This window comes from Loa loa (assembly GCF_000183805.2).
Source record: "Loa loa unplaced genomic scaffold supercont3.155, whole genome shotgun sequence".
Taxonomy (NCBI): domain Eukaryota; kingdom Metazoa; phylum Nematoda; class Chromadorea; order Rhabditida; family Onchocercidae; genus Loa; species Loa loa.
Window position 1 is genome coordinate 6,454 of NW_018108335.1, and position 24,286 is coordinate 30,739.

General features: G+C 33.9%; 3 protein-coding genes across 3 annotated transcripts in view; 2 read left to right on the forward strand and 1 right to left on the reverse strand.

Annotated features, from left to right (window-relative positions):
* Positions 1 to 616: 616 nt before the first annotated feature.
* Positions 617 to 1,355, forward strand: LOAG_04412 (hypothetical protein; the record flags this gene model as incomplete). The annotated part of the gene is made up of 3 exons (XM_003139949.1): positions 617 to 724; positions 966 to 1,135; positions 1,316 to 1,355. 3 exons carry the CDS (start codon positions 617 to 619, stop codon positions 1,353 to 1,355), a joined length of 318 nt encoding a protein of 105 aa, XP_003139997.1.
* Positions 1,356 to 6,521: 5,166 nt separating this feature from the next.
* LOAG_04413 (hypothetical protein) lies at positions 6,522 to 6,782 on the reverse strand (the record flags this gene model as incomplete). Its single annotated transcript, XM_003139950.2, has 1 exon — positions 6,522 to 6,782. A coding segment is annotated over one exon (261 nt), but the record flags the coding sequence as incomplete, so codon positions are not given.
* A 1,303-nt stretch (positions 6,783 to 8,085) lies between these two features.
* The window catches only part of LOAG_17928 (RGC/RGC protein kinase), a 19,742-nt gene continuing 3,541 nt past the window's right edge, over positions 8,086 to 24,286 (forward strand). The window contains exons 1-20 of the mRNA XM_020450596.1: positions 8,086 to 9,402; positions 14,002 to 14,116; positions 14,280 to 14,481; positions 14,695 to 14,830; positions 15,823 to 15,914; positions 16,023 to 16,228; positions 16,513 to 16,696; positions 17,562 to 17,606; positions 19,630 to 19,755; positions 19,956 to 20,186; positions 20,329 to 20,400; positions 20,578 to 20,702; positions 20,877 to 21,021; positions 21,248 to 21,419; positions 21,513 to 21,668; positions 21,859 to 22,051; positions 22,331 to 22,496; positions 22,632 to 22,739; positions 23,131 to 23,371; positions 23,823 to 23,921. Coding sequence (XP_020305703.1) covers positions 8,343 to 9,402; positions 14,002 to 14,116; positions 14,280 to 14,481; positions 14,695 to 14,830; positions 15,823 to 15,914; positions 16,023 to 16,228; positions 16,513 to 16,696; positions 17,562 to 17,606; positions 19,630 to 19,755; positions 19,956 to 20,186; positions 20,329 to 20,400; positions 20,578 to 20,702; positions 20,877 to 21,021; positions 21,248 to 21,419; positions 21,513 to 21,668; positions 21,859 to 22,051; positions 22,331 to 22,496; positions 22,632 to 22,739; positions 23,131 to 23,371; positions 23,823 to 23,921 — 3,874 coding nt within the window. The 5' untranslated portion in view covers positions 8,086 to 8,342. The remainder of the gene's footprint in view (positions 9,403 to 14,001; positions 14,117 to 14,279; positions 14,482 to 14,694; positions 14,831 to 15,822; positions 15,915 to 16,022; positions 16,229 to 16,512; positions 16,697 to 17,561; positions 17,607 to 19,629; positions 19,756 to 19,955; positions 20,187 to 20,328; positions 20,401 to 20,577; positions 20,703 to 20,876; positions 21,022 to 21,247; positions 21,420 to 21,512; positions 21,669 to 21,858; positions 22,052 to 22,330; positions 22,497 to 22,631; positions 22,740 to 23,130; positions 23,372 to 23,822; positions 23,922 to 24,286) is intronic.

Here is a 24,286-nt window from a genome sequence, read left to right on the forward strand (position 1 = left end):
TTTACTAGCACTATAAAATACAGAAACTTTACGGGTCGAAAACAATAAGTAAATAGAGAGGAGAGAGAGAGAGAGAGAGGAAGTGAAGTTATGTGAATATGAAAGGGAGTTAAGTACTTTTGTGACAGGTAAGAAGCAGTACTGGAATATATTCTCTTCTCTTTGGTCACTTCTTCCACTTTTTCTCATTGACACATTTGCGCATCTCTCGCTTCGTTTATTTGCAGCTTCTTCAAGACTGATTTTGAATCAACGGTCAGTCATACATCCTTGATCATTTGAGATGAAGTTTTGATAGGTATGGATTCATCTGAAGTCATAAAAATGTCATGCATGCAATGTCATGCATCAGTCGATGAAAATTTTATTTTCCTTGCTTTCTTCCAACTTATTTTAACTAAATACTTGATTTTCATTTATGGTTGTTGAAAATTTTTGGAAGAAGAGTAGTTGCCTGTGTTGAAGCTGAAGTGTTTGTTCGTTCAACTTTTCATAAAGATATTTTCATACTTATGCCAGTAAAGAATTGCTTTTAAAGAAATTTCGTTGCAAAAATAAATAGACTGTAAAGGAAAGAAACGAAAGACTCGTTTTAACAACTCGCAGTTTTCGAAAAATGAATAAACCACTTGGGAGGGTGCGAGAACATATGGAAATGGTGTTTGCAAAAAGAAGTGCAACCTTCGCTCGTTCGAAAAACGAACTGCAAATTGTTCGTTTGTGTGTATGTATGTGTTTATATGTGCATATGTTTATTTGCTTTTCTCCTCGCATATTTAAGTTGCAAAAGTTCCACTCTAAATTTGCTTAGCCTCTTGCATTCTTATTTCAAACTGATACGTAGTTTTAATCAAATCCACCTTGTCGCCGATTCTCTTCAACCGTGACAAAAACTGAGGGTTCTTTCTGCCTCTTTAGTTGGTTTGGGTAATTAAACTTTTATTCCTATGCGTTGGTTAATACAGAAACGAATTCAACAATTACAATATCAATATGAACAAAAGGGGGACCGAAGACCAAATGATGCCCGTTATCGCCTTTCCAACCGACCTGTTGGAACACGTCTTTCCAAAATGATTTGGTGCTCAGGACCTTTTTCTTCCTCGAATAGGGCGGATTCTGAGATAGTTCTGAGGTCAGTTTCGAGGTCAATTCTGAGGTCACTTCTGGGGTCACAAGAATCATTATTATTAGGGAACATAAAACAGTGGATGCACAATATTAGTTTACATTGCACAGTATATATCTATACATACAATACATTATACCAACAGTATCAAAGCAATTATTGATTTACTGCTTCTCGCAATTTCAGCGGCACACTTTATCGAATTCGCTTTTTGAGAGTTTGCTAAATGAAAATGTCAACTTTATGCAAATGGAACTGGATTTTTGGATTCGTTATTGATTTTGTAGTGATTTTGTAGTATTACACAGCTTTTTCTGAAAATTTGGAAATAATAATAAAGGCGGAAAAGAACACAAAAGTTTCGGATACTGCAAATAACAATTGCTTTATTTGTCGCTGGCTTAGGCTATCAGCTAATTAACAATTCTGATGCTAGTGGGAAGTTATAATAACAGGAAGTTCATACCAAAGTTGACGTCTTCACCATATGGTTTTTTTTCGTCACATTTAAATTTATGGAACTTCCCAGAATTTGAAATGTTATAGAATTTTTAGCTCCACAAACTGACAAAGCTGCAAACTTATTCAGTTTTAATGTTGGAAAATTGAGGTGCCAGAAGAATGAATAAGAAAATTCTGCCTTTGACAGACATCATTTCTATTTTGTTTACCATTGTTTCGTGAAAGCGCTTATCCCGATTGTTTTGTGCCCAGCAGACACTGCAAAATTTTTTAGTTTCACTGGAAAAAGAAGGATGAGAAAACATCTTTTTCAATTTTCTCATTCCATTTTTTAAGTTTTGCAAATAATTCCGGAAGAACAGAATAAGGAGAGAAACTGGATATGAATTAAACAAAATTAGCATATCCTATCTTGCTCCCTTATTTTTCAAGAAGAGGATATTATTACATTAATAGAAGATAGTTCCAGAAGAATCCAATGTGTTCTTACAACAAGCAAACTAGCCAGCCCAGCGCCTTTTCCTGTTTTGAACCTTCTGTCTCTTTTTAACAATGAATAATTTCACATTCACATTTCCTTTGAAGGAAGTGAGATGAATGCAACGATATATGTGTATTATGCAATTGAAAAACACTCAATTTGCAATCGATAGTTGTAAGCATAGCTTTTACCTTGTCTACTTCATTCTAATTTCATGTAATTTTCCTTAGCTAGCTAATTCTACTTTATGATGGATAATTTTAGACTAAGCTAAAGCTTGCTGTTTTCTCCAATAGCCTTCCTCCTCCATCTACTTTTTTTCGTTATCTCTCTATTTCAATTTTAAACGCTCTTTCCTGCACCTTATTATATGCAGTCAAAGTCATTGATGCTTGCACAATTGACACTTGGGCTAAAATGATAAAAAGGTCGTCTAATCTTCCCTTTTATCCATCTCAATATTATCCAATTTCAAATTATTTTCGTTTTCTGAAAGGATGGAAAGGAAGTGCATTTCTTCCATACTAAGCTGCAAATTAACTTTTTCTTCCTTTCTTTCTTTCATCGAGAAAATATTGAACTTGCTATATTAACTGTCACACCTAGACTTCCCTTCCTATTCTTGCATTTGTCTGCTGAAATTACTTCTGATAACTCTCTCAACTGTGCTTTTCTTATCACTGTGGCATGTTCCTATTCATTATCTATTCGTAGATACCAGTCTTGTCTCAAATGAGCTTTAGAACGAAAATATTATCTTTTTCTGATGATAGCGCGGTCGTTGTCTAAATTTCCTTCTATTATTAATTTCAGGACATTATAATTCAACTGATTTAACATTAATACTATGTAACAAAATTGTGAAACTATAATCAAATATAATCAATTTAATCAGATGATAAGTTCGTTTAAGTACATTGTTGGAAATACTTTTACTAAAGCGGTGTTTATTGCGATTTAAATTTGGTTCACTTTTTTATTTAAAGGTTTTAAGTTATTCTGAAACTATTAATACCAAGTATACTAATTAAAAACAATTTCCTACAAAAAAAACGTCCTCAAGTTGCATATTATTCTTATGTGTGTTGAAAAACTTAAGCCGAGATCAAATTTATATGCAAAAAGCTTGGCGCTAAATAGGAATGCCTTGTAAATTAGATTTAAGATCTGTCAAAATAGTTGAAGAGAATGCATTTTTCTCCAAACTCTGTAGATAGTGTTCAGGATAGAGTGTTTGGAAGTATTTATAGGATCTCTGAGGAATAACTTCCCAACTTTTTCAGTTAATAAAGAAATTTGCTTTGCGAAATATCTCTAATACTAACCCTCTTTTCTTGTAATATTATCGTTTAGCTTCTAAGCTTTTATGTATAGTCATTCTCTAGAAATCGTTTCTCATACTCGTAGAAGTCTTCAGCAGAAGATATATTCATGTAATATCTCGTAATTGTACTCATTTTCTAATATCATAGTTTAACTCCAATTCTAATTAATTACCATCACAATACAGTCTACTTTTGGATATTATTATTGCTTCAGCATCGGAAAGGAACTGAGCTCGGGCACAGTATCATTGATTTTATGCACTGTCTAGGATGCTGGAATTAACCTTCTCGCTGTGTTAGCATTTCATATTATACTTTTCCACACATTTCTTATTTCCCATCTCTTCATACTTTCCGTAAATGAAATCTGTTTGAGGTATTGGGAAATCTTTCAAGCGAAAATGTTATTCTTCCGGGTTATTTGAATTCACCATTACCTCCATGCATTTTTCCTGGGGAAGTCCGTCTGATATTTTTTTCCCCCTTAAAAAATAAATGAAAGTGAAAGGAAGGGAATAATGGGTGTCACAATGTGTCACAATTTATTCAATAAATTTTTCTTGTCTCATGCAAAATATCAGCAAATAATCTGCATGCCGCCGAATTTTCCTAATTCTTGATTATCAATCATATCTTTTTTGTTCCAATGTCACTGAATTTCAATAAAATTTCTTTAATATTATTGAAGTTTAGCGTCTTAGCTAAGTGGTTTTATCTTTTCTTGATTTTATTTACATATATGAAAAACCTTCCTGGAATATACAAGTTGTGAAATTATTCTAGAACCCGATAAAAACAATTCAACTCATTCTATGAAGCATATCAGTACGCTATAGATTCTGGAAGCAAAACATTCCAATAACTATCGTTTAATGATATATAGGCCAGAAACTATCCGTTAAATACACGATCCAGGTCGTTCCTCATCTGGTAAAATAGTCTAATACAACTTTACAGTATCCTATGGCTACTTTGCGCTACCATATGCTATTACCAATGAGCGATTTTTTTGCAATGAAAAAATATCCATACATCCTGACCAAATTCGTTATTCCCTGAAGGCTAGAGATCTATTTCACAGCGAATTTCTGAAAATTTATAAAGTTTTTTTTGTTGAAACAGCCAAAAACAAAATTATTTAAGGAATGAGGCTCTCCGGGAAGTATCCGGGAGGTATGCAGAAAGTGGTTTCACCTTGGATCGGCTCTTTCTAATTAAATATTCGGCATCCAGTACCTTAGTTCTTATCACCGCATTTTTTTGTTCCTAAGATACATATTAGCTAATACCGGCTATTGGCCTATTGAGATCCAATGATATCTTACTAGGTCGAAATTGTCATTTAGTATGATAAAACGATTCTGATAGCACGGATGAATTTGAACTTGTTCCTTGTTTTAGTAACAAATTAATTTACGCGGACAATTTTGCATCATTTATTTTTGATAAGAGATGTAATAATTGCTTGTTGTTTCTACGACAAAAGGATAGTATTAAATAATCTTGGAATGAAAAGTATCGGAAAATCGTCAGACATCAGATGATAAGCGCGGTTGTAGGCGGATATCACCCAAACACAGATAAATGTGGTTCAAATGAGTAACGGATGCGGTAAAGCAGGATGATATGACAGCCACGGAATGGGTGTTACTCTTCATTCCATTACTTCCTATTTCTCATTGTTGTTTTATTTTCCTGGGGAAAATTCAAATTCCCCTGTGAATATGTTAAAATTTATGAAATAAATAGCAAATTTTTAAAACAATAAATTTTTGTCGATCATAAGAATGTGATTAAATCACGATGAAATGAAACGGAGAACAGATTTTTTTGGTTGAAATCTAAAATGAATTCCTCGTTCCGAAAAAAACAAAAAAAAAGTGAGAATGATTTGCATCGTAAATAGCTCAGATGATCAACAAATAGCATATTTATTGACCTTTTGAAGTGATGTCGGCAAGTTACTGTTTGCACTTGTTGCTTCCGGAACACCATGCTTTGCTTTTCCTTCTATTTTGTTCGTTTTTGATAGCATAAAAAAAAAAAAGAATTGCAGTGGTTTTGCTTTTGCACAGCAATTACATTGTTGTTTCGAGTAGATTGAGCATCTTTTCTCCTAGTTATTCGATCACTTCAGGGTCTCTTCCATCTTCATTTTTCCTTTTTTTCGTTTTTTTTTATCCCAATACAAATCGAATGACTTTAATGTCCTTGTCTCCTCTCTTAACATTTCTTATTAATGCAATCATAATTATCTTTCTTATCGCCATTTTTTCACTATTTTTATCCTTGCATTTCGTATTAGCCATGAACATTGCAGTTTACATAGACTATTCCTTTCTTTCATTTCATTTTCCTTCTATCACGATGGTGATAACGTAGTAGTCATCATTTACAGTATCACTGTCATAGTAATATCCCATTTTTTTGTAAACAAAACCATTCGCTTATGCAAAAAAGACTTCAAAAAGAAAAAGATTAAAAGAGATCAATCTTTCTCATTGTCTAGAATCTTCAGGAATTCTAGTTGGCGATGTTAACGGAGAAGATTGATAGATATTTAACTATTAGATGCCTGCAGAAATGGCACTATGGATGGAGTAAGATCAAGACTAATAATCGCTCATAAGTCCTGCTTTTCTGCATCTCCAAGAAGTTTTGAAGAAGAACCAGTCCTCCTGCTCTCTGCTATATGTAAAATGTGCATCAGTTTTTCACCGTTTATTTCTAGATGTTGGTAGTGGAAGGATTCGCACCAAAATATTGAATAGACTTAGAAAGGGATAGTTTAAATAAATGACCTCTACTGTCACATAGATAACAGAAAACAACAGCTTCTGTTTCTCATCCTAGTCCCATCATTACTTCCTTCATCGTAAATTGATGTTGCAATGCATGAGCTATTATTCTGGCGTTAACGCGTGACACGGCCACCGGAATTCCCAGATCGTGGCAGTTGATAAGGTATTTTTTGTTTAAATCGGGTGGAGAGGAATAATCAGACAAATGATTCTATAAAATAGTGGTTATTTATTTTGGCCCTGTTGTCCAGAGGCCAGGAAGAGTTGATTTGGAACGATAAAGGAAAAGGAAGACAGAAGACATATATTATCACTGAGAACACCTCCTTATTACATGTCCTGAAGTCCCAAAGATTTGCATCCTCTTTCCGCTCCACAGGATTCGTAACTTGGATTTGGACAATAAGTGTGCTATGTTCTAAGGAATTGGCTGAAGAGATAGCTACAGGTGTATGTGTGTGTATATGCGTGTGTATGTGTCTGCGTGTGTGTGTGTCTGTCTGTGTGTGTATCTGTGATGTTCTTCGCTTTAATAATGAAGCGACGACAACTTCATTCACCCTTTTTTCATTCGTTTCTCTCATGGATGGATACTAAACTGAACACCAGTCCTTCCCTTACGCTCCTCTTCTCTCACCAATCCTTGTCCGTTCTTCTGTTGCGTGAATAGAAAGTTACCTGTAAAACTGACGTAATACGTGTAGGTAGCAATCATCCTTCACGTATTCAAGTAACATAGCAGTAAATAATGAGCACTTAATATCAGCATCACTAATTATCCCACCTTGCTACTTATCAGCGGACATACATTTGCAGATAAATGCGTAGCTTGTGTGGTACATACACATATACACACACACATATATGTAATGGTGGCGACAGACACATATATACTAACAGACAGCCACAGGGAAGCAGTGGCATGACTGGCAGACGGATGGCTTTGGGCGCACGCTGTCGATATACATATAACGCTTCCGTTGTTTGCAGTTGTTGTTGATATGTGCGTGGGTGAAGAAGTCTATGTGTATGTTGCGTGGGTGGAGAAGCCCCCGTTTATGTGCGTGGGTGGGCGTGGTAGGACTTGCGAATTATTGGCGTACTTGTGCGTATCACCTCTTCACCTGATGTTACTTTTATTGTTATCACCGAATGATAATAATCTCTAGTGACATGATTACCAAATCTTTCACTATGTGATGAACTTACCCGTGTAAGCAGTAGTCTGGCTTTCACTTAAATTTCTCGGTCGTACCAATGGCAGAAAGTTTGATTTTTTCTGCTACCACCGAAGGAGTTTTGTTGCAAAATAACAATCTCTCACAGGCTGAAATTTTCTTAATTTGACGGTTATGAGATAGTAAATGTAGCTGTAGCACTCAGCATGTTGTCAACGATAATGATGATAAGGTCAACGATGATGGCGATAATCAGTTCTTGTCTTTTGGATATATTATCACAGCTGTAAGTAACTCTATAATTAGGCTTCTGCCAGTCGGATGCTGAGCTCAATTCCCTTGCAGTAGTATTTTGCGCCGAACTTTTATAATAACCACTTTTCGTTTTGAATTCCTTTCCTACAAACTTCCTCTCTATGCTTCAATGTTTCTGACTTAAACAGAAAGCATTGATGAAATTATTATTTATCGGTAATTTTCAGACTCTTGTATATTATATTTACTATAACGAACAAAGAAAAAGAGAGGGAGAGGAAGAGAAAGAAAAGAGATTTCGATACTGTTCTCGTTGTTTATTACTCGCTTTTATTGTTATGTTCAACAACTACGTTTATCGCTACCGTTATTTGAACTTCGATGGCTTCACTTACGGAATCAACTTTGACCGTCTCTTGTTTTGCATCATTACGGGAATTCTACCCATTGTTACTGCTTTGTCCGCCCCCTGCGAAGACGACTACCATTGCCTTCTAAACTCTCGCAGAAGAGCTTAGACATTACTGAGAATTAATCATTTTAATGGAAATTACGTTAAACATCCGTTATCTGTTGTTGTTAGAGCCTTATCATATGGCTAGAAGAATTATCATCGTTGCTGTATGACTAGCCAAGAGAACACTACCTTAGTTACCTCCATTATCATCACCATCAACATTATCAGCACTTTCATTAATCGAATGTCCGAAAATGATAGATTTTGGCCTGTCATTGCAAGCATCATTAATGACATCTGTTATTGTCATGACAGCGGTCACCGAATTTCGGTCTCACTTCGGCCGGTTACCAAGGAAAAAGCAAGCTGTTACCATTTCCCTTCTTATAAGCATCGCTTTGTTTGGTAACTTTGTACGAACAACTTTCGGTGAGGTTGTTGACGACAAGATAAGTCGTTCCGCGATAAACGGTCACCAGTTACCCTTTAATGTCCTCGTCGTTCTGCCGGAAAATGAATCAAACAACGATAATTTTGGAATTACAATGCCGAAAGCACGACCAGTAATTGATATCAGCGTGATGGATGCGATCCAGTCTGGAAAGATAGGTGCCGATTTCCTGAATTTCACATATCATGATTCGAAATTCTCGGAAAATGCAAATTTGGCGGAACGTTTCGCAACCCTTGGTGTCGTAACAGCCTACTGTTCGCATCGCCTGGATGCAATCCTTGGATTCGCTGATAGTTACAGTCTGGCAACCACATCCAAGATTACTGCTGCTTTCGGACATGGTGTGCCAGTAATCACTACCGCTGGAATGGTGTCGAATCTCGGTGATCGGCAGACATACCCGTTCCTCACCCGAATACAAGGTAGCTATCGACAAATGGCTGATAGTATGTACAAGCTGATTGCATATCGGGAAGAATTCGAAAAAGGTGCATCGATAGACAAAGGTAATGGAAAATTTACCTCTGGCTCCGGGTTGCATAGCGCCTTACGAAGTCGCTCACCGGTCCAGGAATCACGCTTGTCGCTGGGTTATCAGAATCTGGTTCTCATGTATCACGATAAACGTCGAGCTGTGAATCGACCGAGATTAGCAAATGGTGAAGTAATGGTTGTCGAAAGTGTTTCCAGTCACTGTTATTTCACACTCTATGCTATAAAAAATTTTTTCACCGAAAAAAGTGCTTATTTCAAGGAGGCTTGGAAAATTCAAACCCCCTCGTTGGCATTCGATGAAGAAATTGCACGAATTCCGGGTGAAATTGAAAGTTGGCTAAAGATTGTTTCGGAACTTGCCAATGGTGCGTTTTGTCACTCTTTAATTTACATTATATTTTCGATTAATTAAGATAAATTATGCAGTTTTCTACATTTCATATCATTCTAAGAAATACTGCGGAACTATGGTCGGTCTTTGAATGCTGTACAGTACTTCAAAATAGTATTGTATAGTCGTTTTTTTTTTTTTTGATTTCAAGCTCCTGAAAATTATTCTGGAAATCTGAAACTGAGGTTTTTAAGAAGGGTCCTTAGATGTTTTTGACAGTAATTCATCCTTTTTTCTCTTCCTGTAATTGTAATCGATGGAAGCATTCTTGCTTTTCTTCCAATTTCTATTATTCGGTGTTAATTCATCACAATAAGTTTGTTTCTTTCTTTGTTTGAAAAGTTTGTTTTCGCTCTTCGGTAATCCGACAGCATTTAGTCTGGAACTGATTATTGGAATATGAATATGAACATTTGTTTATCTTTCATTCTAAACCGACACGGAAAATTAATGTTTTCGGAGAAACTTTAGATAGAATTTAAAATTTAAACATTTTATGTGGTCTTAAGAAGAATTTCTCTGGGATGTATCAGTTACCTCCAGATTTGGTGGGTATCCAGATTGAGTGTGATTCCTGTAAGTTTAATGTTATTACCCCCTGCTTAAAAGATAAAACATTGACTTTCGACTTTTTTGGCTGTAGCTTGAGTACGCTTAATTAATTATAATTCAAACTTATGCTTCGTTGGAATTGACATTGTTTATAATTTTTTTTTTGGTGGATGTTTCGATTTTTTGTGTATTATCATTTCATATAGCAGTAGAACAATCTAATACTCTAAGAGACAAAAATTCTAATGTTTTTTACATATCGATCATCAATATTGGCATCATTTTTCACTTAACATATGTAAATTGGTTAGTTTATTCAAGCCATTTCATACTTTTTCCTTCGTATGGAAACAGCCTACATTTTTTTTTCAGAGAAATGTGAAAAAATAAAGATTCTTAGCATCAGTTTTATCAAATAAAAATTGATTTATTACTGAATTAAGTCCAGTTACTTTCTGGATGGGTAATTTATCACATCTCAAAAATATTCCTTCTTTTTTCATTCTTTGTTTACAAAATTCCCTTCGAGAAAATGATTAACTTGGACATCATTTCCTCAGAACAAAAAATATTACCACTTGTGTTGATTGAATTTAATGCCTCTTTAAATTCCTTTCTAATTTATTATCCCTCTCATACATTCATTGTTGAAACTTCTAACACTGTTTTGGGTTTTCCTTCAGATGTCTGTTCTCTTTTCATGATTTCTATTTCGCGCTTAAGTGTTGTAGCATTACCAAAAAAAATGTGTTCTTGAATTCGGATACAAAAAAGGGATGATAATCAAGCTAGCGAGAGCTGCTATCAAAGCTTCCCTTAGACAAAACTACTCCCATCTTGTACATGTTTTTTTTCCGGTAATCCTTTTCAAATTTTGGTAATTTTTTTTTACTCCTCTTTCCATTCATTTCATTTATTTCCCCATATTGAAGCGGTGGTGTGTGTGAGTGAGAGTTCTCTCCAGGCTTTGGTTGTGTCAATTTAAAGCTATATCGAAAGATATTGTCGTTTCTTCCACTGATAATAAGCATTCCATTCTCTCATTTCAAATTAGGAACTGTTGTATCGAGGAGTTTCATATACGAAATATTGTGCTTTACTTAAACACCAATCACACATAAATGACATATTTATACATGGAATTGTGAAAAATTATCATTGTAATATTTAAAATGACCAAATAACCTGCGCTGATGCGCTGATGAATGAAATCAGTGGCAATGACTGCTGCCGAGCATGTGACATTCGAATAGACCTCATTAGTTCATGTAATCGTTTTCATCGATATGTAAAAATTCATTTTCTTATTTGAATTTTATGAGCTCATTGAGGATTTTTGCTAACTGTTCAGTTCTGGTACATGCACTGAAATCCAACCTGTAAGTAATTGTTATGCTTTTTTATTTACATATTGAAGAGAACAGGTGGGAGATTAGGCCACAACTATTTTTATTAATATATGCGTAAGCTAGTAAGAACATGCAGCGAAATATGCTATTGATACAAATCTCATTTTTTCCTGTCTTTAAGGATTAGCTTTCTGTAGAGAAGTTCAGAGTATCTCGGCAAACAATTTTCTGTTAATTTTATAATTACCATTTTTCTCATTTCGTTATGTTAATAAAACTTTAAAGGGAGAGGAAAAATGCGCTTGAAATTTCTATGAGGAGAGGAAGAGTTTGTCTACTTTCAAAGGATGCTTGAAGAATACGTTTTGAAAATTCGCTTCTTGTACTTTACTAGCGAACTTTTAAAAAGTTCATAGCAAACTAAGGATAATTTCATGTGCGAGGGATGAAAGATGTGATTTATTCGAAGTGCAAGGAATATAGCTGTTGAAATGGTTGCGGAAGTCAAATTTATTGATGGCTATGTCATACAGATTTCGGGACCGATAAGCAGATATTCATAATGAAATTAAAAAAGAAACGATTTTAGTCAAATAAGTTACTTGTTAGCATATGTTCAAAATGCACTACTTATTAAATGAAAGGGATAATCATCATGGTGGCTTTATTGTTTCAGATAAGTTTTGAAATTATTTTAATCTTTTATGAAATAAATGTTCGGATTACAGAGTTAATATCGCATGGCAACTTCCAAATCCTAACCGTTTATATAGGTTTCTGTTTCATCTTTTTTAATCCTGAAATTATGAGTGCAGTGCTGGATTCCGAACCTAAGATAATCAGAATGAGTTCTCTCAAACGTTTTCCCATTAGTGTATACAATTGGACTCTGAACCCATTTCCATGATGCCAGTATTAACAAGAGTAAATATGTTGGTTTGCTTTCATAATGGCTTTACTATAAATAAAGAAGCCTTTCTTCTTTCCTTTTCATACATTAGATAAATAAATAGCCTAAATAGAAATGGAATAGTAATAGACAAAGGAAGATTTTGTTTAGGTTATCAAAGATTTCGATATCAGCAGGTGCAGCTTTTTACAGTATTTATGATATAATATTTCATAGAAGACTTAGCTTCCATAATTTAATTTAATTACATCCAGAGTTGATCTTATATATAATTATTTATCTTACATCAGTCTTACTAATTTCAAACAAAATTTGTGTTTATTCCTAATACTAAATATTGTTAAGTGACATGTAGACATTAGCAGCTAAGAATGTGAAGTTGTTGGAGATTGATAGCATGCTAATTAATGAATTAACGGGCATGCTGTTTTGAATTTAAGCGAGGAGTAAATGGAAAAAATGATTGGAAATGAGGGCAAGGTATGTGAAATTTGTGCTGCAATACTAAATTATAAATGTTACGAGAATCAGCATCGTTTTCTGCAATATTGGAAGTGCTTTTTGAATTTGGTTATTATTGTAATTATGCAGTTATCCATATTTTATCCATAATCCTTGAAATTATCCATTTACTTGTAAAATATTACTTAAAAAATCAGTACTTTAAAATACTACGCTAGGAGGAAGAACTGCGGATATAGATTTTACGAGATGGATTTGTGAAGCAGATTTTTGATTTGTCGCTTAAATTGAACAATTAAGAATCAGCGGATCGGTCGGTTAAATTGAACAATTATGAATCAGCGGGTCGGTTCCACTTAACCGATGAAATTGATTAGTAATCATGTGATACACGAAATAAATGCTGAAAGGTTAATAATCCTAGGTGATTTGGGAGCTTTTTGGAAAAATCATTTTTAGTAAAAAGACTACTTTGTTTATAAATTGGACGAATAGATTTGCATTTCTTTTCAATTTTCGGTCCCTTTTCATCTCTCTTCTCTCTCCATATTGACGGTAAATATTTAATCATTTGAGTTGAAGGAAATTTTTAATTCCATACATTCTTTGTTATTCGATTGTAACCGTCAACTTAGTTTGTTTCATTTCGATAATTTTAGTAAAAAGAAAATTTTTATAGATGTTTGAACGAGAATTATTTTAATTTAAGTGTTGTTTGTCAATTTCATTTCATCTCAAATTCATCTCAAGTGTCTTTTCTTTTTTTTTAGTGGTAACTATTATCAGGTCATCAACAGAAATTTGCACTATCGAAAGCATTTCCTTCCCAGAAACTCTTCTCTTTTTTTGGTGAATTCAAAAATTTTTATCCTCACTTCGTGTATTGTATAGTTTTGAAAAGAGTCACTTCTCAACAGCTCTGCATTAAACAACGGCGCTGTTATTCACAAACTGCTCCTGTATCAAATATTTACTGTATCATCCATCCTGTTAGCAAACAATATCGATCACTTTTGATGTACTATCGCTACCATTGTTTATCATTTACTGCTACTGCCATATGCATTAGTGATTCATCCAGCCCAGCTTCTGTTTGCATTTCAATTTTGCTAATCGAACCTGTCCTTCCTCCCCTCTCCAAAAAAAAGAAAAAAAATTGTAAAAATTTCTGGAAATTTTTTATTTTTATCGATTTTATTTTTTATCAAAAAAAAAAGAAACAGGGAAAGACTTGACAAGGTTATCATATTATTTTGTGGTTTTTAGATTTCACTAATTTGAAATGTCATTCAATTTTCAGTGATAATATTATGTGCCTCGCCGAATACTGTCCGAGAAATTATGCTCGCTGCATATGATTTGGGTATGGCTACATCCGGCGAATATGTTTTCATCAATATTGATGTTTCCACTGGGTACATTTTTTAGATTTCTTTTATGAATTTCTTAAATTACAAAGTCTATGAACTTGTGATTCAACTTTAGTTTTGATGCTGATAAATTTAGCAGATATTTCTGATAATCAGTTTTTGGAAAACCTTACCAAATCTCTTGAATTTTTCATAAATTTTCTTGTAGATCGCATGCGGAACGGCCTTGGTTACGGTCAAACGACACAACATCTCGGGAAAATGAGAAAGCGAAAAAAGCATATCAAGCACTGAAAACAATTTCATTGAGGCGCAGTGACTTGGATGAATACAAGAATTTTGAATCACGTGTGAAAGAACGTGCCGAGAAAAAGTACAATTATTCAGCTAAAACGGGTAAAGAATATGAGGTAAGGAGTTTATTTCTCTTTCTTTTTTCTTAAATAATTAATGATGGAGTTGAGTTAAATCGATCGATGAGGAATTTATTTGGAATATATATCCTAACTATCTGAAGCAACCTGTTTTTGAGAGCTACATACCGATTACCTTTTCTCGTTTGAGTTCATTTATACAAGTTCGCTACATTAAAGTGAAGGTAAAAGATGTTATACATTTTATAGATGAATAATTTTATTAGTGCATTTTATGATGCACTTTTGCTTTATGCGATAGCGCTGAATGAAACACTCACTGAGGGTCTGGATCCGCGTAATGGGCACAATATAACCAGTAAAATGTGGAGTCGAACCTTTGTTGGTAAGTGATTTCAGCTTGGAATTTCTTTTGGTGTACTTTTTGTAAATGTAGTCTGCAAGAACTTCAGGTGCGTTATGTTGGTATTCGTACATATTGTGCAGCGGATACAGAAATATGTTTTATAATAAGTTTAGGGATTTGATTCCCGCTTTGGGTTCATGAAATCGTAAGGTAATTCGTTTACTTTCAAAAACTCGAACTAATTTCATTCCTGCAAACAACTTCCAATTCCTTGTTCAGAAAAATTAGTTTAACAACGGTTACTACTGTTTCCTTTCTCTCCTTTCGCCATCCTACCTCAGTTCATTTAACGAAGCGATATAGCAGTGAAATGATTCGCTGGGTTACGAAAAAGCGAAATCGTTACTAAGCTTTTCCAGAATAAGGAAGAGTTCTAATCGATCATCGTTTCATATAAAAAAAAGAGGAGAAACAAACATCAGTAAAAAACGAAATTTTTGGCGGCAGTAAATTATTTTGAGAGATATTATCCATTAATAATTGTAACTAGAACACTTTTCTTTTCGTTCTAACGATTAGTGAGAAATCCTTGTATTAGCAACCACATTCTCAGAACACTTCGTTGTAATTTGGAGCATTCAGATGAATTTTTAAGTATGATTTAAAAAACTAAAAGTTAGAAATTTTAAAAATTTTCGGATTTCAAATTGAAAAACAAGAACCGCGTATTGCTTTGGCGTTGCAGAGGAAGTTTGTTCTTACTGAAAATGCAAGCGCCACTGCTAACAATGGGAACTCGATGATTGTATTGTAAAAATTTTCTGCTACTATAGAAAATAACCTTAGATATTGTGATGCACTCTGATTTTGACAAATTACCATTAACAGAAAGTCTGTTTATATTTACAATGCGGGTGACTTTTCCAGCAATCCTTACTGTGAAATTTCTGCTGGATCTTTCAAGTTGTGCAATTACTTGCCAAATTATTGTTATTGTCCAAAGCTTAATATTTTGTTTTTTTTTTCTTTAGGTATTACGGGCAATGTATCAATAGACGAGAATGGTGATCGTTATTCGGATTATTCATTACTCGACCTGGATCCTCAGCAAGACAAATTTGTTGTTAGTTTTTTTAATTTAAATCTCGAATCAAATTCAGTCCTCATATACAATCTCCTATCTACTGTTCGGGAGGTACAAAAATAATAGAAATATGCAACCGTGATTTAGGAAGTCGCATATTATTCGGGTGCATCAAACGAATTGAAACAAGTGGCAGAATTTCACTGGGTTGGTGGCAGTCCACCGAGAGATTCACCAATATGTGGTTGGGACCATTCAAAATGTCCCGAAGGTTATCCGTTTTATGTGTATCTGCTCAGTGGCTCTACTATTTTCATCTTGATACTCATGTCTGGTTTCATTTATTTCTGGAGGTTGGTCCTTATTCTATCAACTTCTCTAGGATTTTACTTAGGAAGTAACCCATGAGATTCACAAGTTGTCAACACTTTGGTATATATTGATTGCTTTAGGTTCCCCGAAGCTTAAATTCCTTGAAATCTTAATGAGACAGTTAAATGCATAGAAAGGATGCTTGAAAGGATGCTAGATGATAGAAAGGATGCTAAATTAAACGGTGAAACATTTTAATATTTAAGTACACTGCCATTTATTACCATTGTCATATTATTGTATAACCTGCCATTCCTAACTTCAGACGGTACCGATTAGAAGCTGAGTTGGCAGCAATGTCATGGAAAATTCGCTGGGAGGACTTGGACGGTGATGAAGTGAAGAAAGACAAAAAGAAGAGCAGGCGAATGCGACGTTTGCATGGATTCAGTTTTGAATCCGAAGCGCTGCTCCGCTCCTATAGCAGGACATCAAATGGCAGCGAAAATGTTCGACTTTTTGTACTTCGTTTAGATTTTCTTGATTTTTACGCTTCTGTTCAGATCCTCGTGAAGTTTTGGCTTGATTTGAATTTTATTTTGATTTGGAACTTTTGAAATTTTGATTTTTGTAGACTAATGAAAAACCCATTCATAATATAATGATGCTAACTGGACAAAGTTATTATATATTGTTAACAGTCTAAGTAGGAAAAGTGAAGAAATTCAATAACATAACGCATTTTTTTTTTGATCAAAATTGCATTACAAAATTACATTACGATACACCCACTGACTGTCTTCATAGAGAGTCTAGTACTGTTATGGTGGATCCGCACTTTTTTTGAGTGTTAAGCGTTGAAATTCTAATCCAGGTTCAAATCTGACACTTAAGCTTGTTAAAAATTAGTGAAGAATATAAAAATTTGTCTTTTAATATATCTCAAAAAAGATTCCTTTTCTATTAATAAATCTTTACTGAAAAAGTAGCAGTTGAATGTCGGGCGACTTTGTTTAGTTTCCTATTTTTCGAATTTGTTGAATGAGTGAAGAGAAGCTAAAACAATTCCAATTTTAAAAAGTGTAGCTTGCGCAGAACTATAGCATTATCTGCAATAGGCAGCAACCACTATACTATTTAAGTGGCGATTCTGAATGTGATTAATAGGTGCTATAAATGGTTCCAGTTATGTTTCTTGAACACTGTTGTAATAAATATTTGAGATGAAGCTAAGTGATGAGGAGAGAGGGAGGAACGTTAGTGTAACTAAGCTAGACTGAGAATCTAAATCTTACTTAGATGCTGTACTGTCGAAGCAATTATTTTTTTCAAAATTTAAATCATCAAATATTTCCATCAGTTACGTTTCTGCAGTTGGATGAAGACGAATGGGAATTCAGTATTGGTCGCTTTAGACTGGTATGTCAACTATCCATTAAATACTATATTGCTTCCTATACACCTTTTCTCGGCTTATTCTTTTCTATCCTTGCTTTTCAAAACAAAAGCAGTTTCATAAGACTAGGAATTGATTTAGGATTTCGCGGACTCCTGGTATACTGGTCGAAGTTATTCCAATCACAGCGCTTTCCTCCATTCTGCGCTAATTCATATCCTTGGATTCCGCCACAGATTTTATCTTTAAATTCTTCCCTGAGTGATTATAAATGCATTTTAAAGAAGAAACTTTGACTGGTCAATTCAGAAATTGATAAAATATTTCATATAACGCAGGAAATTTTCGTCATCGTTTAGTAGATAGTGCGAGTTAATAATGGACTTATTCTTTTGGACTGAGATCTTTAAGCCATGAAATTAGATGAAAATTTACAAATTGATGCTGTGCATGGCTTTAATTAATTTCCATACATTTTTAAACCATACCGAAAAAATTACACTCATACTTTGCTAATTTAAGTTCAGCATCACGAAGCGAATGAATACGAGAAAAAAGCTAAAGATATAAATAATGTTTTCCAATTCAACTAATAAAATCGGATACACTTATTGAAAAAATTCCTTTGAATTTGTGAACTTTTGAGACAGTATCGCAGTAGTGCATAATGATGAAATGGATTACTTTGACAAAAATATGACGGACGCTTGTAGTTTTTTAAGTTGAAACATTAAACTTAGGCTGAGGCGGAATAGTTGTTTTTTTCTTTTCCTTTTTTGGCATGGTGTCCTCTTCGGAATTTTTCAGCTTAACGTACAGATTTCACTGCATCTCTCATCCTTTAGTTTTAATTTTTCTCTTTCTTTTAAATACCTGCGAATTCTGAATGCAGTATTTCAAAATGCGTTGCAAGCTATACCGAATCTTTTCATTTCTATTGAAATTTATGTAAGACAAAATAAGATGCATATCGATCTATTTAAATTTCATTTTACATTAGCTCTAGTGCAAGAAAATTGATGAACTTGGTAAGCATCTTTTTTGCTAATATGGTTTAATGTTGTATTATACTGCTTTTCACTATTTTCCTCCAAAAACTGAAGAATTACTGAAAATATTAAAGTTCACCTTTAGTTGTTTACACGATAAGAGCTAGAAAAAGATCAATATTCGATGATTAATTTTAGGAAGTGTCGCCAATATCCAGCAGTAAAGCAGTAAGGGTTAGTCTTCATCAGTCAGGTCTATAAAGTCCTCCTTGAATTTGAAATTGTGGTTTTAGTTCAGTGATAAAGTGGTCTATTAAGATCTTTTTAAACACTTCTAAAATCTAGTCTCTATGTACTTCATTCTGATAATGCATGTAGCACATGTTTCTTGAGCATTACTAGTTTTCCTCTCTCTTGATCGGTTTTGCTAGAGACCTTTTCGGTCTAGTTGACTGTTTTTGGATTAAATTTTATGGTATTATACTTTGCGGAAAGATGATTTAAAATTGATCGGAATTTTTGAACTTATTCTTCTGGTAAGGATTTCATATTACCTTCTCATCTCCAAATCTTAGTCTTATATTGTCATGGATTATAAAATTAATTTAGTATACCCATAATCGGTCTATTTCCTTTTTAGTAATATGTGTAACCGTGGGTTGATATCATCTTATTCACATCACTTTCATGTCACTAGTGGTCAACAGTAACAATATTAACAGATCATTTAAATCAATTAACAATTCTAACAAAAACACGCATAATAGGCATGCATGCATTAACGGCTAACATTAATATAGGTGATAAGATCAAGATTTCCAGGTACATTTTATTTATTTTTATGGTCCCATGTTAATTGATAATATTAGTGATTTCTTGCTATAATTCAAAATCAGAAAATGAAATTTGCGTAAGGATTGACAAAATATTGTTCAATATGGCGGAATTTGCTAAACTGCTCTTTTACACAGCCTGCACATTCTCAGGAATGTGCAAATATTACCAAATTTATGAATGGAAAATTCATTTTTTTTCTTTTTTTTTTTTTTTTTGTTAGAGGAGCACCAGTTCCAATGCAACCCGCAAGTTTTCGGCCCTGATCGATCGGAAATTAAGTTTATTTACTCGAAAGAAAAATTCAAATCATCAAGATTCAACGCATGTCCAAAATCATATCAGCAAGGTAGGAATAACATACATTTACATTGTTTATTAACTGTGCTGATGTTGTAAAAGGAACTCCTAAGGTATTCAGTTTAGGTACATATTATAACAAACAGTGCTAATTCAAAATGAATTTAGGCTGTACATTCTAGAGGTTGTAAACAATAAAGGGATTCCTCATTTTAAAGGAGTATCATCACGAATATGTTGTTTTATTAGGATTTTGATCATAAAATGGATGCTACTTCACGTTCGGGGCAGCATGTAACGATCAATGAAGGTGTCGAACCCAAAGATTACGATACAGAAAGTGGCCGGTTGCCATCGCCACTTTCTTTGGTTTCCAACTCGAAAAGAAAACCACCGAGTGAAGACGGTTTCGATTTACACGCTAAGAAAAGCCTTTCGTTACGTAACCGGAAACTGTCGTTTGCTGGATTTAGTATTGGGGTAGTCTTTTTTTTTTCCGATTTAGCAGATAAATTTTCCACATGGTACTGTATTGTATACATATTTCATTTTAAATAAACTTTAAATTAAACATTTTCACGCTTCTTCATGAAGTTTTTATTTGAAATGCGACTTTTTTTAGAGTGGAGGTTCAGTGGAAACAATACAGATGCAAAATAATGCACAAATATATACGAAAACTGCTAATTATAAGGCTAGTTCGGTTATTTTGTGAGATTCTATAGGTGTTTAATGTTCTGGTTTCTAAATTTAGGAAAGTGGTAGTCTTCACTGATTTCATGGAAATTTTTCGGGTTTCCACTGCTCAAGAGAGAAAAATATTTGATGTTTAATTCCCTAATATCCATAAATCTTCATTTTTCATTTTTAGGGTACAATAGTCGCAGTCAAGAATTTGAATATCGATCCAAAGAAGTATCCGAAACTAGATTTGACCCGCTCTATGTTGATGGAATTTAAGCGGATCAAGGATTTACAGCATGACCATATTACTAGGTGCATTTCCTGTGCAATAAGTATAATTGAAAGCAGTTTTTGGGGCCACATTTGCTCAAATAAATTCAAGTTTTTTTTTTTTCGTCAAAACAAATCTTTCATGTATCATGCATAACATGATGATCATTATGGTAGTAAGCAAAATGTTCGATTGGATTCATGAAAACTTTTCAGATTCACCGGAGCCTGTGTTGATTGTCCACATTATTGTCTAGTGCAAGAATATTGTCCTAAAGGGTCTTTGGAAGATATTTTAGAAAACGAAAAAATCGAGCTAGACAAAATGATGAAGTATTCGTTGTTGCATGATTTAGTTAAGGTTAAACTCCTCCTTACATTCATTTTTGAAATTTTTTGGTGCTAACAGTTTATTCAAGGATTGGATGTTCCAAAGATGGCAAGTATTATAAGGCCGCTATAAGCAATAAAGTTACAATTCTTATTTACACAAGTTATTAATCGTATTAACTCTTTATTATGACTCAGTTGAAATTGATGGTGCAGTACTTTAATACATACCAAAATAAGTAAAGAATTGTTTAAAGGGTATGTATTTTCTGCATAATTCATTTGTTGGTTCTCATGGTAAATTGAAGTCATCTAATTGTGTTGTGGATAGTCGATTTGTGCTTAAAGTTACTGATTTTGGTTTTCACGAATTGCATGCCATGGAGGATGAAAATACAGAAGAAATCGGCGAGCATGCCTTTTACAAAAGTAAAGTTCCTTTTTTTACTTTCCGTTTTTGAAATGTATTGGTGATTAAGTGGTTATCGCGCTTAATGCTAATCTTATATCCTTATTTTTTAGGAAGATTATGGACAGCACCAGAAATTTTGCGTAATCCGAATGCATATAGACCGAATGGTACAAAGGCGGGTGATGCATATAGTTTTGCTATAATATTGCATGAAATGTTGTTTCGAAAAGGTGCCTTCTATATGACCAACGAACCTGCACCCAAAGGTATGGCGAACATTGAACTTTCGGTGTTTAAACACATTAAAATTTTGTGGAATGACGTATGACGCTGGAAACCCAAATGATCAATTAATGTTTGTGTTTTAAACGCTTTATATTTTATTATTTCAGATATACCGCATAAACTTTTGTCCAACGGAATTATATGAAAAACTAAAATTAGATTGTGTTATAGAAATTTGTGAACGTGTGCAAAGAGTACCAGCGTCTGATGAAGAATTGTGTAGGCCGGAAATACCAGAAAGTGCCTTAATCGATGGTCAAATTGAGCCGAACCTAATCAATTTGATGCTCAGTTGCTGGGCTGAAGAGTTTCAAGACCGTCCGGATTTTGCCGTTATTCGGAAAGTGGTTCGCTCACTGAATAAGTTCGTTTTTTTTTTCTAATTTTTATTTAAAATGGAAATTCGGGATCTACCTATTCACTGTTCATCAGAACATTCTCTTTTGGCTTGCAAATATGCGACCATTTTGAAGAGTAATTTATTGGATGATCAAATTGTCTTGATTGCAAGAAAACTAACTGATTGCTACTGAGAAATCAAAGACTCAAATTTTCAAGTTCTTGAGCCATTCGTTCACTGATTGTTTGTTTTAAAATGATGAAACTAACAATTGATGTTTATAATTTTTTTTAAAAAATTTAGAAGTAATGAAACATCCAATGTGGTGGATAATTTATTGAAACGTATGGAACAATATGCAAATAATTTGGAAGGTTTAGTGGAAGAACGAACACAGGAATATCTTGCTGAGAAGCAAAAAGTTGAAGATCTCTTGCATCAGTTGTTGCCACGTAGTGTTGCCGATCAGGTAAACGATTTATTTCATGGTTTTTGTGAAGATCGAATGTTTAGGCTGCTGGTATCATTATGTCGAAATATAAAAGGAGGAATCATTTATACAAATAAGTGTTTTGCTCAGCTTATTTTATTCATTAAATTGCAGTTGATAAGTGGACGTGCCGTGCAAGCGGAAGCATTCGAAAGTGTTACCATTTACTTTTCCGATATTGTTGGCTTTACGGCATTATCATCAATGTCAACACCTATGCAGGTAATGAATGATAAGTAAACTTCTGGGTGATAAATTTCTGACATAAAATGATGAATCAGAATTCACATAGCCAGTTGAGTGGTGTAAATGTCTCCATATATAATGTTTAGGTGGTAGTGATTAAGTTATATCGAAACTGGGCTGAACACATACTGTGGAATTTTTAAGCAAGCTAGGTAATAAAAGTATCCCCTCGTTATTAAGATAATATTTGACACCATGCTGAAGAGATATGTCATCTGACATTGAAAAGTATCTGAATGAGTCAGTGCATGATTACTTTCGGATAATTCCGGGTAATTTTAGTAACTTTAATTATGATTAGACATGTTTTCTTACGGAAGAAATAATGCTGCCTTCGGTAATTCGTCGTTAAATTTGTTTATTTTAGGTGGTTACACTACTGAACGATTTGTATATGGCATTCGACGGTGTTGTGGACAATTTCAAAGTATATAAGGTGGAGACGATCGGAGATGCATACATGGTAGTATCTGGTCTTCCTGAACGGCACAATCACCATGCCTCACAAATTGCTCAGATGTCGTTGGCTCTGTTGCATAAAGTGAAAAATTTTGTGATCAGGCATCGACCCAATGAACAACTGAAGCTACGCATCGGAATCCATTCTGGTTTGTTTGGAAAGTTTTTGTTTTAGAAACTCTCAAACCACAGAATTAGATGGTTACTCCGTCTTGGTGGAGGAATGGAATCGATTTGACATTGCTGAAGCATGCTATCGAGAAATATGAGCAGGTTAAGAAAATACTGATGAATGTCATCAGCCAGGTGATTCAGTTGGGATCACCTAACTAATTGATATTTCGGCGCCATATCTAGCCTCGTTTTCTAGACCTTTTCCAGAAAGTTTGCATACAGTCTTATTCACTAGATGCTTGTTCAGACCGTGAAAAATGTACTTCCCCGAACGATTGGACAATTCTCATAGTCTACCTAGTGACAGATTTTGAAGGACTTTATTTCTTTATCCTTTTATGATGGAAGTTTCAAGGGAAAATTTAGAGAATGTTTGATCTAAATAAAGAAGTTTTTGTATACTTGAAGATACGTTCTATTTTCAAGGACCAGTAGTTGCTGGAGTAGTGGGATGTAAAATGCCACGGTACTGCTTATTTGGTGATACAGTAAATACGAGTAGTCGAATGGAAAGTACTGGTCTACGTAAGTTTTTTTTTGCTTCATAATCCGCATAACGAAATTTAACCTAGAAATCAGAAAGAAATTAGATCTGAAAATCATTCAATTTGGTACTTAGCGATGAGGTGGAAATCAAGAGTAAAGGGAGGCAAATAACATACTGGCTAAAAGGATGCGATAACATTCGCATTCTTGATTTTGAACTAGAACCAGAAACTGTTTTTTCAAATAATTTTCTGTGAACTTCTATTTATTTCAGTATATTTAAGCAAAATTTTCATTTGTTTCTAAATATTTAAGTTGATATATATATATATATATATATATATATATATATATATATATATATATATATATATATATATATATATATATATATATATATATAT